Source organism: Panthera pardus, unplaced genomic scaffold (genome assembly GCF_024362965.1).
Source record: "Panthera pardus isolate Hobbes unplaced genomic scaffold, ASM2436296v1 HiC_scaffold_27, whole genome shotgun sequence".
Classification (NCBI taxonomy): domain Eukaryota; kingdom Metazoa; phylum Chordata; class Mammalia; order Carnivora; family Felidae; genus Panthera; species Panthera pardus.
The window spans coordinates 117,585,605-117,604,523 of NW_026526843.1; the positions used below are offsets into that span (position 1 = coordinate 117,585,605).

The window sequence follows — 18,919 nt, forward strand, 5'->3', positions numbered from 1 at the left end:
GATTACTGTATCGAGTCTCACAGCTCCACAGCGACATGTGGCTGTCATGTAGAGAAGACGACAGTGGGAGGACTGACACAGATATACACCGAAACAAAAACGACCACTTACAAGGTCCCACCGTAACTTTCTGATTTTATTATCCCAAAGCCTGTTGAGGTGAATGTCCTTCAGATGACCATGGATATGTGACTTGAAGGCAGACGCAACAAGAATCAGCCAGTAAGACAAAAGGGGGGGCAGGGTGACTGAATCTAATTAAGTAGTAAAACAACTTGAGTGGTTACTGAACTTCAGCTACCCAAACCAGGTGATAGCGTTGAAAGAGATGATCAGAATCTTAGATTCCTAGGGGAGTTCTCCCGGCAAGAAACGATCCCATCTGCTGGGAATTGGAAACCCTGTCCAACTCACCATAACATCTTTGAGATGATCAGTTTGCTCCCTTTAGTAAAGAAAGTTCTTTTTCTCCTCCTCCCCAGGAAGATTGAGGAGTATGTGTAAAGACGAGGACCGAAACAGTATCTATAGAATCAATGTTTTGTATTACAATGTGGAGCGAAAAACATGTATTTTAAGGGTGTGTAGCGTTTAAGAGAAAATAGCATATTACAGAAATTTGACAGGCGAGCTTTGAAATTCCAATCCGAAACACGTAATTTCTTTTAGACCTGTGATTGTTCCGTTAAAAGTGTAAAATAGTTTGTTTGAAACCAGTGCTGGGAACGTTCAGGAGAAAACTGGAGTTTCACTACATTTGTAAGTTTAATTTATTAGATTTCTAAGAGCTACTTAAGGACGTGAGAAGGTTTACCTTGTTAGGGTTTTAATTTTACACCGTTAAGCATTTAAAGTGCTTATAAAGTAAGTTGAATATGTTACATTTATAAATGCAATTTAAAATGTTACAGGAATTTGGTGATAAAAATCAGAACAGCGGTTACCCATGGGCTTTCTGGGGTGAGATATTTTATGTCTTGGTCAAACTGTTGGCTGTGTTGGTTATCAAAATCCATTGACTTGTCCCTTAAGATTTATGCATTTTCCTGTAGGTAGATTTACTTCCATTAAAAAAAAAATGAGTACAGGAACTGAATCAACTAATTAATATATGGCATTGACTGTTTAATGGAGTTAGGTCTGTTCAAGATGAGTGAGTTAAACATTGATTCAGGATCCCCCCGAGAGTGATGATTCTTGGTTTTATAAAATTTGTTGGATTTATGAATAGAATAATGAGATTCACCATTTGAATTTAAAAGCCTAAGGAAAACACCATGACGATTTGTTGATACAGGTACAGTCCTTGGCCAAATATCCACGTGCTCTTCAAACACATGTCTTCCGTCTCCTGGTCGGTTGGACTCCTCGGGAAGCAGGACGCTATCCTTTTCCTAGTATCTCCTGCGTTCAGCACACGGCACGTGGCCAGGGATGAGAAATCAGGACTCTCCTAGAGAGACCAGCTGCCTCCTTCTGCCCTCCCTCTGTCACTGGTGCATTTGTGTCGATCAGTGCATCAGATGAATTCTCATCCTGAAGGGCAGAAAAGGGGTCCTGCTTCTTTTTTTAAATTTTTTTGTTTATTTAGTTTTTGAGAGAGACAGAGCATGAGTGGGGGAGGGGCGGAGAGAGAGAGGGAGACGTAGAATCCGAAGCGGGCTCCAGGCTCCGAGCTGTCGGCACAGAGCCCGACGCGGGGCTCGAACTCACAAACCATGAGATCATGACCTGAGCTGAAGTCGGAGACTCAACCTACTGAGCCACCCAGGTGCCCCGAAAAAGGATCCTTCTTGAGAAGACGGTACACAGGACAGGGTCTCTATGGTGGCACATCTCAGCAGCCGTAATTCCTGGAGGCAGTAGCCGGATGGCTGACGCACACTGTGAGCTCTTCCCGGCACAAGGGCCCTGTCACTGGCAGAGGGCTAGGAGGACGGAAGTCAAGGATGAGAGAACTGTCCATTGGGTCGTTGCTGAGCCCTTAAGGGAGGTCACAGTGGGTCTTCCCCGTCCCCTTGTTGCACAGCTATCTCCTTCCTTTTGATGTTCTGGGATACCCTCTCTATCCCTTCTGGTTTGTAAAAGAAAAAAAATGGCCAGACAGCCACTTTGAAACAAGTTGGGGGAAACACTTTTGAACACTTTCACACATGTGGGATGATGGCTAGTCAGCCTAGGTCTGAAGATGGCTTACAGGCTGACACTTTCTTTTTTTTTTTTTTTTTTTTACGTTTATTTATTTTGACAGAGAGAGCACGAGCAGGGGAGAGGCAGAGAGAGAATCGCAAGCAGGCTCCACACTGTCAGCGTGGAGACTGATGCGGGGCTCAAACTCACGAATCGTGAGATCATGACCTGAGCCAAAACCAACTCGGATGCATAAACGACTGAGCCACCCGGGTGCCCCTAGAATGACATTTTCAGTATTAGGCTCTCTTGATCTTCAAACACACGTTTGAAGTGTGTGCACAAACACACACACGCACACACACACACACACACACACACACCCCAGAACCTCAAAATCGGCAACTGACAATCATCTGAATACTCTGGTCTTTCCTTTTCTCTTCCAGACCAGGTTAGATTCCTTCTCAGTGTCCTTTTGGCAAAGCCCAGCTTGTACAGTGACAGTGCTCTGTAGTTTGTGTCCCATCTCCCTCCTGCCACCCTCAGGACCTTCATGGGCACCAGCTCCCCAGTTTCAGAAAAAAACCTTAGGAGAGCAAGTAAGCAGGGACAGCTTCAGAGAGAGACGGTGACTCTCAGTTGTCATAAATCAAATCAAGGAAGTCAATTCGAAGAAGGTCAAGAGAAGACCACCCCTCCCCAGAGTTAAGCCTCCAAATTCACCTTTTTGCCTTAGCCGGGCTCTGTGTGAGTGCGATGGGTCATCGCCAGCTCTCCGCGGTGGACCTCAGCGTGGCTTTTCTCAAGGGGCAGTAAGATATGTCTGGCTCCGGGGTTTCTGGTGCAGTTAATTCTGTGTGCAGCCGGCGTGTGTGCTAGTTGTTCTCTAAGGGAGTCCTCGTCTTTGGAGGGCAGAGTTTGGGCCCGCGTGCCACTTTGCACATCGTGGGCACCCAACAAGTCCCCAGGATGGCCACCCGGCCACCGCTGACGCCCTCCTCGTTCTGGGAGAGGTGGGAGTGTCGTCATTTCTTCTCACGTACATTCCTCAGCTACCCAGACCGTTGCGGAGATCTCTGGAAAGCAGTAGCTTTAACCACCTAGCCTGGGAGCGGAGTGGGACCGCATGGAAAGTTGAGTTGGCTGGCAGAATCCTAAGAAGCACCGAATGAAGACTTGCGTGGTTCCTAGTTTTATAGAGAGAGCTCGCAAGGGCAGTGTTGGCGCGATCACGTTTGGTGCAAGATGTTTCTTCCTGCAGCATGCTACCTGAAAATAACGGCGCCGAAGTGATGATATCCGAGAGGAAGGTGGTGTTCTCTCATACCGGTGACATAGCCTCCGTCCCTTCTTAACGAAACGCTGACCTGGGTCGGGCTCTGGCTACTTAAACAAAGGTCTGCTTTAATTTTTGCAGAATAAAGTATTTTTGCCTTCTGTTTTTCATGAAATGGCCTTAAAGAATTCCTCTTGTTTGTGGTCTCGAAAAAATCAGAACTATGCCCGTGAGGCCCGCCTTGAAGGCTTCCATGAAACAATAAGAAGGCTTTGTTCTTGGTCATAAAATTAAAGCGAGCAGTGTTTCCATTACCTGGCAGGATGCCGCCTGCCCGCCACCCCCTGATCCTGACAAATGTAAACAGAGCATTCTGTTTCCCAGTTAGGAGGTGAGAAGACAGCATCTTTCAGATAATGGAGGGAGGGAGGCAGGGAGAGAGAGAGAGAGAGAGAGAGAGAGAGAGAGAGAGAGAGAGAGAGAGAGGCACTTCTTCATGTAATCCCTAACTTAAGTATTTTAAGATTCAGTTTTACTCTAGAAGACTGTACATATTAAGCTTAGAACTGGAGAGCCATTGTTTTAAAAAGACAATAATAATTTCACAGTGAGTTGGAATGATGGAAAATCCAAGGGTCTCTAGATAAAGAAATACATATATTTTAGTCTGACTCACTAGATTTCATGTGTTTTCTTTTCAGGCAACTTTGCCTGTCATTGCTCAGATTTAGACCCATTTGTGGTCAGTTGTAAATGAACACTTGTGGGTAGATTGTGGCCCGAAGGAAAAAACAACCGAGGTCAGGATAGACAGCACGGCCAGATGCAAACTCTGTTCAGCCCTGCAATTAGTCAGAAGTCGTTGGGGCTGTAGAACAAACTGGATGAGTGGGACACCGGTGCCCTCTGACCCCCTCTAGATCTCTTTCTTAAGAAACGTCCAGATCGTCGTCCCCTCTGATGTAGGCACTTCTGTCTGTAATGGTCAGTGCCAGGCGCTTACCGCACTCACCAGTCCTATGTTTCCTGGCCCGAGAGCTTCTGGAAGCCCGTAACACTCTGCCTGGGGGCTCCCCCACCCAGGGTGCCCAGCCGTTAACTCCAGAGAATTACTGCCCAACCACCCCTGACAGCCTCCGACCAGCCACCCATGGGAGATATTAGGTAAATCCCACCCTTCCTCCCCATCAGCAGGACCGTTTTGAGTTTCCCAGTCTCCCACCGGGATTAATCTGCAGTCGGCCACCGTGGTCTCGGTCAGACACGTGCTTCTGGCTTCATGCCCTGTCTCACCTCCCCACCCCTACTGGTGTTCCCTGGCAGCTACTTATATTTCCATCCCTGTCCCCTGCCCTGCTTCCTGGAAGCAGCTCTTTGCCCCCCCGCCCCAGCTCACGTGTTCGGTTTCCCTAAAGCCTCCTGTCTTTGACTTTATTTGACTAAATGTGAATATTATTAAACACTGGGCATCACAGATATTGAAAGAGCAGTCTGCCTGCTTCTGCCGGCATTCCGGAGTGACGACACCCAGGCAGGGCTTCATAGATGTTACTTGGGGACGCGTCCGAAAGACAGAACGGAGCTTAACATTTTCCAGTCGTGCGCCCAAGTGCGAGTCCTACCAGTGATACAGTCGAGTGTATTTCACGTACTGTGAGGGATGCTGAAGAGCAAGGTCCGATCCTCATCCTCCTTAACTTTGCGGGGCGCCAGATGGCATCTATCTTTGAGTAACTCAAGCCCGAATAGGACTTCAACCTTGTATTTTTCCAGTCCATCACTACTCGGGAATCACGGCACAACAACTAAAAAGAATGCCACTTAATGAGAAATGACATGTGAGACTGAAAATGAGTAATGTAAGGTCATGGGATAGAAGCTTCCTCTTTCCATTAGAAATGACTTCCCTTCCCCGAGACGGATCACCTCTGTCCTCCCCGGCACTCCATTAACTGTCCCGCGCTGTAAATAATTTTTTTAGCTTCTGACCACAATGCGATTTTTGCCAAATACATTAGTTGAAAATTACTTAATAGAAAGCACCGCTTTTCAGAAACTTTATGAAAAAGACTTGACAGGCCCAAGTGTCCATGACAGGTTAATAGATTTTTTTTTTTCTTCGTTCTGTGTGCCCAACCCAAATGGAAGGGTGTGGAGCATTTATTTTATAACGTGTGTAATTAATAAGAGAGAGGAAGGGAGGAGTTTATTGTTTTTGAATGAATTACGAGCAACACCTTCCATTCCGCTTCTTCATTTTGGAACCACTTTGAAGAAAACTGATATCTATCAAGCACCTACTATGTGCCAGAGAGCTTACGGATATTTTCATTGAAAGTATGCAAACGAGGAGACCTTCCTACACAGATTCTACACATTTTTCACACCAGCGGCTCTTTGATTACAAAGTCCATGCTCTTTTCCCCTTTGCTCGGGGTTGGCAAACTATGCCCCTTGGGCCAAGTCCGACTCGTCACCGGGTTTCACAAATAAGGTTCTGTTGGAACGCAGCCACACCCATCTGGTTCCGTATTGTCAGTGGCTGCTTTCACACTACAACAGCGGCATTGACTAGTTACAACAGGGACCATATGGTCCGCAAAGCTGAAATATTTACCATCTAACTCTTTATAGCAAAGTCTCTCACCTCCTGCGGTACATCATGGAAGGCTCTCCTCTGTCCCCTCCCCGTTGCATCAGGAAGGAGCCCTTAAGAGAAGGCATTGGGGATTTGGAAAATAACTCCCCAAATTCTGGAGTTAGTCCTCATGTTATAGCTTCCAAAGCCATTGTTTTGGTGAAAGATGGGAAAAAATTTGGATTCCTGCTATTAAGTCCCCCAGGTAATCATCACAGGCTGACCGGTCCTGGAACTCGTACTATGGCTCCTGTGTGGACATTCCAGATAAACAGAATCTCTTAACAATGGTGGTAGTTAACATTTATTGAGTAATTGCTACATGTGAAACATTTTTCAGTGACGTTTCACGTGCTAGTGCGTTTAGCTCTGAACCACAAGCTCCCCTAGGGTTTCTCTGCCTCGGCATTGGTGACTTTTGGAGCTGGACAATTCTCTGCTGTGGTGGGGGCTTTTCCAAGCATTGTTGGATGTTTGCTGGGTAGCGTCTCTGGCCTCCACCCACTAGATATGAGGCGTGGCCCCCAGCCCCCTCGTGACGACCAAGAATGTCTCCGGACGTTGCCAGCGGTCCCCCAGGAACACCTGGTCTACCCCGTAAGAGTCGATATTGAGGGACTTGAGAAATGGAGAGTTTAAGCAAATGCCTGAGAACATACAATTAGGAAGTAAGGAAGGCCTGGCATTCCACCCCAGGAAGACTTTCTAGGGACCCTGAGTTCTGAACTACTGCCTCCCTTAGCCCTGTTCACTCTAAATCTTCTCACCTTGTCTGACGATTTCGCTTTACTGAAAAACGAACAACGTTTCGGATGGGCGCGTTGTGTTTGCTCCTCTTGGGGGGGGTGGGGGGCGGCAATCCCTTTGTGTGAAGCTTCAAGGTTTTAGGTATTAGGAGTGGTGTTCTTGCCGGGCAGTTTTATTGTATTGTTACAGTTGTGTTTCATTTATAAGAAGCCTTTTATTGCCCAGCTCACCACAGTGTGTTGCCATTTTTAATAGCGTCTCACTTCCTTATCCAACATTCAAGCTCCATTATCTTAGAAACCTCCAGAAAGGAGGATTTTATCATGAGGTTCCTGGGAGCTGTTTTTTGATCCCGTAGCAAAAACATAGCAAGATCCCGTGTGGATAGTCCATCAATATGCAGAATTGGTCTCCTCTGGGCCCAAGCATTTCCCCGCACATCACTCCATGGTAAAGGCCGGACTATGGTTAGCACCGTATGAAGGGATTCCATCTTTTTATTTTTCTGAAAAGCATTTCTTGGGCTTTCGAAAGTTTTAGTCAGATGAATAGATTAAATATTACAAAATATTCTCCTGTACTCCGGTTTCTGCCCCAAAGACAGGGACCCTGGGAACTTGGCCACTCTTCTCCCTCTCATCTACTTGAGCTACGTCCACAAATATTTGACTTCGGTGTGAGAGAGTTTCAGGGTGAAGATTACATATAAACATATTAGATGAATTACAGTAATACGGTCTGCTCTTACTCAATTCTCCTTGGCTCAGTTTTATATACAAACTCAAGTGTTAGAGTCGCTTTCATTGTTCCTTCTGGCAGCTCCGTCTAACTTCTGCCCCAGGGTCTGGAATGTTCATCACAGCTGCCTTTGGCAATAAAACCCGAAGCACCCTCAGATCCTCGTATTTCCCTTTGCACCTGTGGGATTGTTATAGACGTTGTAGCATAGAACAGTATGAAATAATAGTGTTATTAAGACATAATCTTAACACCGACCCCTTTAAATTTGGATGCGGACTCAAAATTACATATTCTTTTTTTTTTTTTTAAGTTTTTAATGTTTGTTTATGTTTGAGAGAGAGACAGAGTGTGAGCGGGGGAGGGGCAGAGAGAGGGAGACCCAGAATCGGAAGCAGGCTCCAGGCTCCGGAGCTGTCAGCACAGAGCCTGACACGGGGCTCAAACTCACGGACCGTGAGATCATGACCTGAGCCGAAGTTGGACGCTTACCGACTGAGCCACCCACGTGCTCCTCAAAATCACATATTCTTAGTAAGAGAGAAAAGCAACATAGCATAAAATAAAATAGGGTTTTAATCTTTCTCCAGGTCACCTTCATTTGAATCGTGGTACAGCTTTGCCTTTGCCATGAGGACCAATTCGAGGCACCCCTCCTTCCTCAACGCCCTGAAATAAAATGCCCTTTTTCCACCACATAAACCTCATCCTTTCCAAAACTTCCTCCACTGCATGCATCTGTGTACGAATAGAAAGTGACCTATCAAGGCAGCACATCCTTCTCACGAGAGGATGCAAAGGGTCTTTTCTCAAAATCTAGAGATGGCTAACTCATTTCAACAAAGCGTTTAAGATGAGAAAATGAGGATTTCTTTTATTTTTGAATGTTTCTTTATTTTTGAGAGCGAGAGAGACAGAGCACGGGCAGGGGAGGGGCAGAGGGCACTGGAGACCTAGAATCCGAAGCAGGCTCCAGGCTCTGAGCTGTCAGCGCAGAGCCCGACGTGGGGCTCGAACTCACGGACCGTGAGATCATGACCTGAGCCAAAGCCGGACTGAGCCACCCAGGCGCCCCAGAAAATGAGGATTTCTAAAATACATATTAGTCCAGTTTTACCCGTGAGAAGTGGCTAGATACTTTTCCCCATTGACGTTGTCTTCTAAGAGCGCCATAAAACATTTCTAAAGATGTTAAGGCCACATGTGTCTGCAATCTAATAAAACTTAACAGGGCGGGGGGGGGGGACTTTTTGCTGGCCATTGCTAACCACGTGCTCTGGAGAAAATAGCCAACATTTATGTTATCATTAACCAAGCTGGGGAATGAGTACGTGTACCTGTACATCCAGCAAAGGCAGATGAGCTTGGCACCCGGTGGCAACTTCCACGGGACTACAACTGACTGCTGGTATCTGACAGGAGTGTTACTGAAGTCGAATGGCCCCCAGCTGAATTCGATCTCAGGGCTAGGAGGCCAAGACAGGAGTGGTGGCCTTCTGTGCTCAATTCATTGTTTGACTTTCCAATCTCTCCTTCACTAGGCTGTCGAGGGTGAGATAGTCGTAGTTGGTCGAAGAGAAGCAGCAAAAGCGCCCTAGGAATAAGAGAGAGTGGGGTGCCAGCTCTACAAGCCAGACTGTTCTTTTGTGTCTTCCGTAATCTCCCCTCTCACTCTACCCTTCCTGCTCCTAAAATACTCGTGACGATTATGGACACACGCGGTAGTAGGGAAATACAATTGATTCTCATTAAGTGTGGCAGTTATGTTCTATAAAGTCGCCAGGAACACTGAATTGGCCAATACTGAACCATCGCTCTTAGGGGAGAAAACACACACACACACACACACACACACACACACACACTAAGCCCTCGTATAGATGATATGATCTTAAATCCTGAAAGCAAGTCTCCTGGTAGATTCTATTGTCTTTATTTTATGAAAGAGAAAAAGAGCTTCCAAAGTGTTAACTGACTTGCCTGAGGCTGGCCCACTGACGGGTGCCAGAATTGGGACTCCAAGCCCATCCATCTGGCCCCAGAGCCAGACCTTCTTACACCACACTGCCCTACCCTTATTGTCTCCACCCTCGGACTATGGAAGAGCTAAAACAAGAAGGCTGAGCGTGTCCTTGTTCAACCTCAGCTGGGTGCTGGCAGGGTGACTTAGATTTTTTTCGGGCTCTGAGCGTGCCCGACGTGCATGTGAAAAGGCCACAAGTATTGATTTCGGGTTACAAGTGGAGTTGTTAATTTTAGCGAGCGTACAGATCGCAAATACGGAAGCTGTGAATACTGAAGTTGCGCTGTAGAGCTTGTGAGGAGGTCCCTGTTAAAAGCAGAGTTGGGAGTGCCTGCAAACACCTTTTCTATATTTTATGGCTGGTTCCTTTGCACCCCTTCGAAGACTTCTCAGAGAATTCTTGACTGACCTTCAATAAAACGGGCCCTACTCTCAGGCACGGGCAATCACATCACCCTCTTTAATTTCCTCTATGTACTAGTCATGAGCCGAAATTTTTATTTATTTCTTGACTTGCTCAGCCTGTTCCCCTATGTTTGTATGTAAACCCTGTGATAGTGTGGACTTTGTCTGTGCCCAGCGCTGGAGTGCTGCCTGATATGCTCTCGGAAACCCGTTGCTATCATTTGAATGAATAAATGATTAGATAGGTGAATGAATCAATAGTTGTATGCGTGTCTTTCAAAGTGAGGGACGCGAGTGTTTTATAAGAATAGGCTTGAGCTTGCATAACATTGGCCGTCCCGCTCGCAGCCTCAGATAAGGCGTCAGGGCCTAAAAATGGGATAATAACACCTGAAAGAAGACATGAGTCCTGACAGGATGCAGATGGGATCTGACTTTAGAAGAATTACTTTAGAGATGAAGTCAGTACTAAGAACTAGGGACAAGGATGGGGGGAATGATTCGTCATCCCTAATTATCTTCATCCCACTCTTGTCTTTAGGTGAGGGACCAAGAAGGTGGACATAGAGGTCTATGAAAGAAGGTTTGAGGCTTGTTTCTTTCATCCTTAGGTTGGCTCTACTCAAAGCGCTTGTTTGCATTATTAGCCTTCATGATTCTGAATCAAAAGACGTGAATCAGAAATCGAAGGCTGAAATCATAACCAAGAGCTGCCAGCTTCCAAACCAAACCTGCGAACTAGAAACACCTGAACACGCTGCGAGCGACCAATAAACCCATATTTGGGTTAATAGCCCATATAAGAAATGAAATCCAATCAAGTCATTAACTTCTTTTAAGTGACACATAAAACAGCAAAACTGTGGAAAACTTCTTTGTAGTGGGAGAATTTTAGAAATACAGGATAGCATTCAACTTCTTTTATTGTACCTTTTGGAATAGAAGAATGCTAGAGTTACAAAAATTTGGAAGCTTCATCAAAGTATCAAAAGAGATTCAACTTTCCTGGTTTCAAAGGAAAGTCAACTCTGTGTTTTTTGAAAGATCTAAGGAAAATACTTGGCCTAAAATGAATGGATCATGTTTCCAAATTTCTGAGAAATTATATTTTCGGCCAGTGGTGGTTGTGGTATCAGCTTTCCCAAAACATATTTGGCTCAACAAAGTAGATTTCAGTCTACTTTTTTTGTAAAACAAATCTATCCATCATAAATATCAAATGGTCAGAATTTGGATTAAATCAAACCCCATGCTAGGATGGCAACTGGGACACTTTTCCTCCCATGGAGTAACCCAAATCCCAATGATCTTGAGAGTGAAATGGATCCCAAACTAAATCATAGTCTATTAACAAAGCTACTTCTCAATGCAGATGATACTACTTGAGATTTGTCTGTGACTTCACAGTGGTAGTTATTTCCTCAGATATTAGTTCGTGTACTTACCACAATAATCCCACATGGCTGAGACAGCAGATACCGTTCCCCTCATTTTACAAAATAGGAGAATTTTGAAATGGTTATCTTCCTGGACTTTTCCAACATCGACCTATGAGTAGAGCTAGTCCTCGACGCCACATTTCATGACACCTACCTCTAGAACTATTAGTGAGGTTGGATCCAGTTCAGTCAAAACCAGAATGTCATTAAGCACAGAATATGTTAGCAACATCAAAACCTGAGGACTTCATGGTACGGTCAATTGATTTTTGACAAAAGTGCTAAGACACTTCACTGAAGGAAAGAATAGTCTCTCCAGTAGATGGTGCTTAGGCAGCTGGCTATCCAGAAGTAAGAAGGCACAGTTGGACCCTGCTTGGAAGCATACGTAAAACCTAACTCAAAATGGTGCATAGACCTAAATGTAAGAGATAAAACTTCTAGAGGAAAACAGAGGCCTAACTCTTCATGACCTTGGATCGGGTTGCTTAGCTATGACACCAGAAGCACAGATGACAATAGATAAATAAGTAAATTGGACTCTATCAAAATTGTCACTCTTGGGGCTCATTCTAGAAGATACTTTTCTGTGGGTTTTTTTTTTTTTACTGTTTATTTTTGAGAGAGTGAGACAGAGCACAAGCAGGGGAGGGGCAGAGAGAGAGGGAGACACAGAATCCGAAGCAGGCTCCAGGCTCAAACTCATGAACCACGAGATCATGACCTGAGGTGAAGTCAGACGCTTAACTGACTGAGCCACTCAGGCACTCCTCTCAAAGATACTTTTCAAGTATAAGGTGCTACTTTCCAGAAATTTCACTCTCTCCATCATAATGTGCCCATGGTTTCAATATGATTCCTTCCTTTTCACAGCTCAGTTGTAGCCAGTCATTACATTCAGTTAGAGGTCAAAAGGTAAGACAAGAAATTTCTTGAGAGTAGTGGCATTTTGAGTAAATATGTCCATGGATAGCTGAGTTTTTATTTGGGAATCCTCAAGGGAAATTAGAAATGACAACATAAAAGTCATGGTAAGAGAAACTGAGTCCGGTGGTGAACTTCCTTGAAATATTAGCCTGAGTTCCACATTCTGTACTTACCCATCAAAACGTCTTTTTTTTTTTTTTAATGTCTATTTATTCTTGGGAGGGAGAGTGAGACAGAGCGTGAGCCGGGGAGGGCCAGAGAGAGGGAGACATAGAATCCGAAGCAGGCTCCGGGCTCCGAGCTGTCAGCACAGAGCCCGACGCGGGGCTCGAACCACAAACCGTGAGAACATGACCTGAGCCAAAGTCAGACGCCTAACCGACTGAGCCACCCCAGCGCCCCTCAAAACGTCTTTTAATTTTCTCTTTTGTTCATCACATTCAGCAAGCATGTTTGCGTGCTAATCTGACATAGGACCTGATCTCGGGGTTTGCTGCAAATGGCCAGTGACCATTATCTTCTCAATAAGAAGATGTCTTGAGTAGTCTCTCTCCTGCGTCTCATAATAATCAGGAATAAAACGCAAGGAATCTTGGCCTCTGGAAACAGGACGTGATTCCTCTGAACAGCCATCAATGGATATTTATCCTGAACTTCTGACCCTACTTCCAGTTTATCTCATTCATAGAGAATGGAATTACTCCAGTTAAATAAAGTATCCCAAATCAGAAGGGCTTAATGACTGGGCCATGGCTCCTCCCTGAGATATGGTAGAGTAATCAATGATGCCATTGTCATTCTCTGTAACACTGCAACTTGTGTGCTGTGTCAAAATCATAAAACTCAAGCATGCTATCTCCCATTTCCCACAGCTGTGATTTTGGGGTCTCTGTTTGCGAATAAGCATTTCAGAATTGTCAAGAGGTGGAGGAAATAGCGTGTGCAGAGTATTTCCCAAGCCCAGTTGCCAAGAATGAGCTAATTGTCACCCTGCCTTGCATATAATGAGTCTTAAAAACTTCAAATAAGGGCCATTCTATAATGATCTACCTTTCCTGGAGAATGGCTTATGTTCATTGTAGAATCTTGGTCTTTCAGACGTATACCAGAAGTAAAATTTTAAATCATGTCATAAGATGAATAAAATATCCAACCATCCGTTTTCTTTTTTGGTGTTTTCATAGTGACTAAATGCAAAGTTGATGTCTATTTGAAAGAAGAGTTAAGTAAATGTGATATAGTCTTGCTACCTTGCATTTGGAAAATGTGTCCAATGGACGTTAATAGTAGTCTATCCTCCATAAAGGAATACTATTCGTTCTTTTTAAACTTACTTTATATGTCTAATAGGCCAAAATTCCACTCTCTTTCAAGATATAGAAGAAGGAATTGCAAATATATCTCAAGTGTCAGTTTCCAACTAATTGGTAATAGCTGTGTATATGTTGTGTTAAGAAAGATTCTGTGGCTGAGTATGGCTTAGCAGAGAAGACTGCTATCATTGGATAATAGTGTTTTCCAAGAGTGTAAGGAAGGGAGTAGACATGTAAGTCCTATATTTTCCATCTTTGTATAATTGGAAAAAGAGTTAACATTTAAAGTATCTTTTTAGTGATTGCCAGAAACGTAGTAGTCTACATTAAAGAGCATTTAACAGAAAACAAAGGCCAAATTAAATGCTCACCATTCTATCTGTCCTATAGGTCAATGCATCACGTCAAGAAGCCAAATTGATGGAAGAGTGTGATCTTCTCATTGAGATCATTCAACAAAGACGACAAATTATTGGAACCAAGATCAAAGAAGGGAAGGTATGATTTCTAGGGCAGAAGATACCATATTCTCCTGGAGAGGATGTCATACTCCCATGCACTTCAATAGCTTAGGAAATATTGAATACCCCCTTTTTCTATATTTTCTATAACCTCCTCTTACGTCTTTAAGACGTAGCTCAAAGTCCCTTGGTTGACCTTTTTTTTTCTCTACCCCTTTCTTTGTATTATCATGGTCTCCTATGCACATCTGTAATACAAGGATTGCATTACATTACCTCTACTCCATTACTGAACTCCAGAGGGCAGTGTGGAGCTCTGGTCTGTTACAGCCATTGTTTTCTTTTTTTTTTTTTATTAAAAAAAATTTTTTTTTAACGTTTATTTATTATTGAGAGACAGACACAGGACGTGAGCAGGGGAGGGGTAGAGAGAGAGGGAGACACAGAATCTGAAGCGGGCTTCAGGCTCCGAGCTGTCAGCAGAGAGCCCGACGCGAGGCTCGAACTCCCGAACCGTGAGATCATGACCTGAGCCGAAGTCGGTCGCCCAACCGACGGAGCCACCCAGGCGCCCCAGCCATTGTTTTCATCTCTCTTCTCTAGGAGAAGGTGGGTTCCACAGAGGAAGAGTTCATTTCCTATTTATCGCTATATCCTAGCAATTATCACAGTATTAAATAAATGTTTCAGTGACTCAGATTTTATATAGAGATGGCGAAGTGTTTTCCCATGCCTTTGAGCGAATTCAGACAGGTATAATTTTGTGGTGGCAAAACTCCTGTAGTTTCACTGTATCATATATCCCTTTGTGGATATATGAATAGTAATTCTTTTCTAATGTTTATGTGTTTAAAATCCCTACGGTTTTTATTGAAATACTTAGGATCCATTTTATTTTACCCATTTCTCTGCCTCCCTCCAAAGGTGATTTTGTAGCCATTTTAAAAACGGAAACATTCATTCAAGATTTAACTACTACTGCTCATAACCATACTTTCATGAAATATGTATAATTAAATTAAATTAGCAACTATTAAGTGGTGCACAGAGGTAACGATAGCCAATATATGTGCTCTTCTCTGTTCTCTACAAAATTTCAAAGGTACATTCAATATTGTATCATATTTTAGATTACTTTGTCTGTATGGGTTGAAAGCTATTTATACAGGTAAATTGTGACGGCGATCGGAGACGTCAAAGTGAAACCAAATCAAATAGTTCTTGAAGCTGTTTACAGTGAATTAACAGATTAATGTGAAACCAGTCCCTGGCCAAGAACTGACTCAGCTGTGTTGAGAAGCGACTTTTCCCCACATACACATTGTACAACTTAGCGTCCGCCTGGAATCCTCGCGGGATGTATTTCCCCTTCCATTATCGTGCACCACCTCTCAAGGCTCGTAGTAGTTTCTTACTGCTCTGGGTGGCTTAAAACACACAGATTTGGTATCTGACCTTCTGGAGGTCAGGAGTCCAAAATCAGTGTCACCGGCCTTAAAGTCAAGGTTTTGGCTGTGCTGTTTCCTTCTGGAGGCTCTAGGGCAGAATCCATTCATTGCCCTTTCTCGGCTCCTGGTTTCCCTATCACATCACTCTGTGCCCTTTGCTTCCCTCCTCAAGTTTCTTTCTCTGACACAGCCTCTCCTGGTTCTCTCTTCTAAGGACCTTCCTAATTACATTGGGATCACTCAGAACATCCAGGATAATACGCCCTCTCTCAAAGGTCCCTGCCTTAATCACATGCGCAATGTCCCTGTGTCATGTAAGGTGCCATAGTTCAAAAACTGCTGGGATTAGGATAAGAGCATCTTTGGGGGCCCTTAATTCAGCCCGGCCAGCATGCCTTTCCCTTGCTTAACTTCCCAGCATGACGACCTCTCTCATGAGCCGGATCAAGATAGTGAAGGGGTGCACGTGCAGTGACAAGAGCACATAGCAAAGTAGGAAAGCAAAGAGACATAGCTGGACCCAAAACAAGAGAAAGATCTCCACGGGCCAGAAATGGGATGAACCCGCAAAGCCGCGGCTGTGGCTAAAACACAGGCTAGTGGAGACTTGGTCTGGAAGAGACCGAAGCAGCTCCGCCTTCAAGTCCAATGGGTCAATAGTTCTTGATGCCTTGGGCTGAAGGGTACCAGTGCTCCGGATGGTATGGGGGACTGAAATCAGGCTCATTGGTTCGTGCCACGGGCTGTATGAGCCTTCTCGCTTCCTTAAAAGACACCGAAAAGGATTCTTGCCAACCTCTCCCTAGGGTCAGAGTTTTTAGCAAACTTCAGGCCTGGGAGTCTGGAACAAGCCCGTTGTCAGGTTAGCGCCTGGCTCTGCACTATTTCTGACACCCACACAGAAGCCTCAGAGAGGCGGAGGTAATACCGGGTTCCCGAATGAGGACCCCCACGGGTGAGGTGAGGGCGACTGACGGTAAACCCGCTGGGCGGGGTGGGCTAAGCAAGGAGGGCGAGGGAAGTAAAGATTATGGCTAACTCCTTCCCTTTAAATCTGAAACTCAAACCACAGTTCTGGAGCATATAAGGAAAGCTTGCATTTCGAAAAATACAGCCGACAAACTCAGCAAAGACATTACCTCACCCCAGGTGAAATTCATTTTATGGGAAAATATTAAAAAGATGTTTAAAGAAATAAATGAGGGCATAACTTTGATTTTAAAAGAGCAAAAACTTGTGAAACCACAAAAGGATAGAAAATAAGAGAGAAAGAAATAGGAAAATAACAAGTTAGCAGTTTGGGAGGTAAAAATGTAGACCCTGAAACTACAAAGAAAACTTGGCCACGAGGGGAATTTGGAAACTGAGTTTTAGCCTCCCCGTAGGAGGGGATATCCGCATGTAAGAATATGAAATTCGATCCATATTTCATGCCATATACAAAAATTAAATCTAATTGTTTTCAACATTTATTCCTTTTTTGAGAGACAGAGAGAGACAGTTGTGGGTGGGGAAAGCACAGAGAGAGAGGGAGACATAGAATCCGAAGCAGGCTCCAGGCTCCAAGCGGTCAGCACAGAGCCCGTCGCGGGGCTCGAACTCACGAACCGTGAGATCGTGACCTGAGCCGAAGTCGGACGCTTAACCGACTGAGTCACCCAGGCGCCCCCCAAAATTAAATCTGAATGGATCATATACGTAATGTGAAAGACAATGGGACAGAACTTGGAGGTGCCTGGCTGCCTCAGTCGGAGAGGCATATGTGACTCTTGATCTCGGGGTTGTGAGTTCGAGACTCACGTTGGGTGGAGAGATTACTTGACAACAAAAAAAATCTTAAAAAAAAAAAAAAGAACTTCTAGAAGAAAGCATGGGAGGAAATCCTGGTGAACCTTGAGTTGGGCAAAGATTGGTTTATACAGAATGAGAAAAAAACATCAAAGAAATCTTTACAAATTAAACAGATCGTTCTAAATTGTATTTCATCAAAAGTAAAAACTCTTTATAAAGCACTGTCAAGAGAATGTAAAGACAAGCCACGGATTGGGGACAGATTTTTATCTAAATCAAAAAGTATTTGTACGCAGATATATAACAACTTCTAAAACCTCGTTAGTAAGGAAATAAACAATACCTTTGCCAAAACGGATGAAAGATTTAAACAGGTACTCTACCGAGGGAGATATGTGGGTGGCACATAAAAACATGAGGAGACGTTCAAAATCATTAGTCATTAAGGAAGTCGTCAAGAAAAGTCATCGGGGCAAATTAGAACCTTGGTGTGATACCCTTCTTACCTAGTAGAATGGTTAAAATTAAAAAGCTGGACCATAGCAAGTATTTTTGAGAATGTGGAGGAACTGGAACTCTCGCATGCTGTTTATAGGAATGAAACGGTGCATTTGGGAGAACTGACAGGTTTTTAAAATTTTCTTATATTTATTTATTTTTGAGAGAGAGAGAGAGACAGAGTGCAAGTGGGGGAGGGGCAGAGGCAGAGGGAGACACAGAATCCGAAGCAGGTTCCGGGCTCTGAGCCATCAGCACAGAGCCCGATGCGGAGCTTGAACTCCCGAACCGTGAGATCATGACCTGAGCTGAAGTCGGACGCTTAACTGACTGAGCTGCCCAGGCACCCCTGATAGTTTTTTTTTTTCTTTTTTAAATATTTATTTATTTTTGAAAGAGAGAGAGAGAGAGAGAGAGCGTGTGTGTGCGTGTGTGCGTGCATGCATGCGCGCATGAGAGCAGGGGCGAGGCAGAGAGGGAAGGAGAGAGAATCTCAAGCACGTTCCACGCTGTCAGCACAGAGCTCAATTTGGAGCTTGAACCCACGAACCGTGAGATCGTGACCTGAGCCGGCATCGAGAGTCAGACGCTCAGCCGACTGAGCCACCCACACGTCCTGAACTGACAGTTTCGTAAGTAGTTAAACGTACACTTACCGTATGTTCCAGCCGTTCCAGGTGTTTACCAAGAGAAATGAGAGCATATGTCCCTGTAAGACATGTACATGAATTTTCATGTGAGTGTGAAGGGTAATCGCCCCAAACTGGAAATGAGCCAAATGTCCATCAACAGATGAATAAACAGTTTGGGGCACATCCAGAATGAAATACTATTCAGCAGCAAACAAGAGCAATGCCTACTGATGCATGCCACGACATGGGTGAATCTCAATAAATTACGGTGAGCGGGGGCACCTGGGTGGCTCAGTCGGTTAAGCTCTGACTCTCGGTTTGGGCTCGGGTCAAGATCTCACGGTTCGTGGGTTCAAGCCCTTTGTTGGGCTCTGCGCTGACAACGTGGAGCCTGCTTGGGATTCTCTCTCTCTCTCTCCCTCCCTCTCTGCCCCTCCCCCACTCACTCTC

The 18,919-nt window shown here is 44.6% G+C and overlaps 1 protein-coding gene across 7 annotated transcripts in view; it reads left to right on the forward strand.

The window, feature by feature from the left end:
• Positions 1–18,919, forward strand: part of MID1 (midline 1) — a 547,050-nt gene that overhangs the window by 487,590 nt on the left and 40,541 nt on the right. For all 7 annotated transcript variants that reach the window (XM_019417856.2, XM_019417859.2, XM_053891845.1 and 4 more), the window contains one exon: positions 14,030–14,137. In XM_019417856.2, coding sequence (XP_019273401.1) covers positions 14,030–14,137 — 108 coding nt within the window. The remainder of the gene's footprint in view (positions 1–14,029; positions 14,138–18,919) is intronic.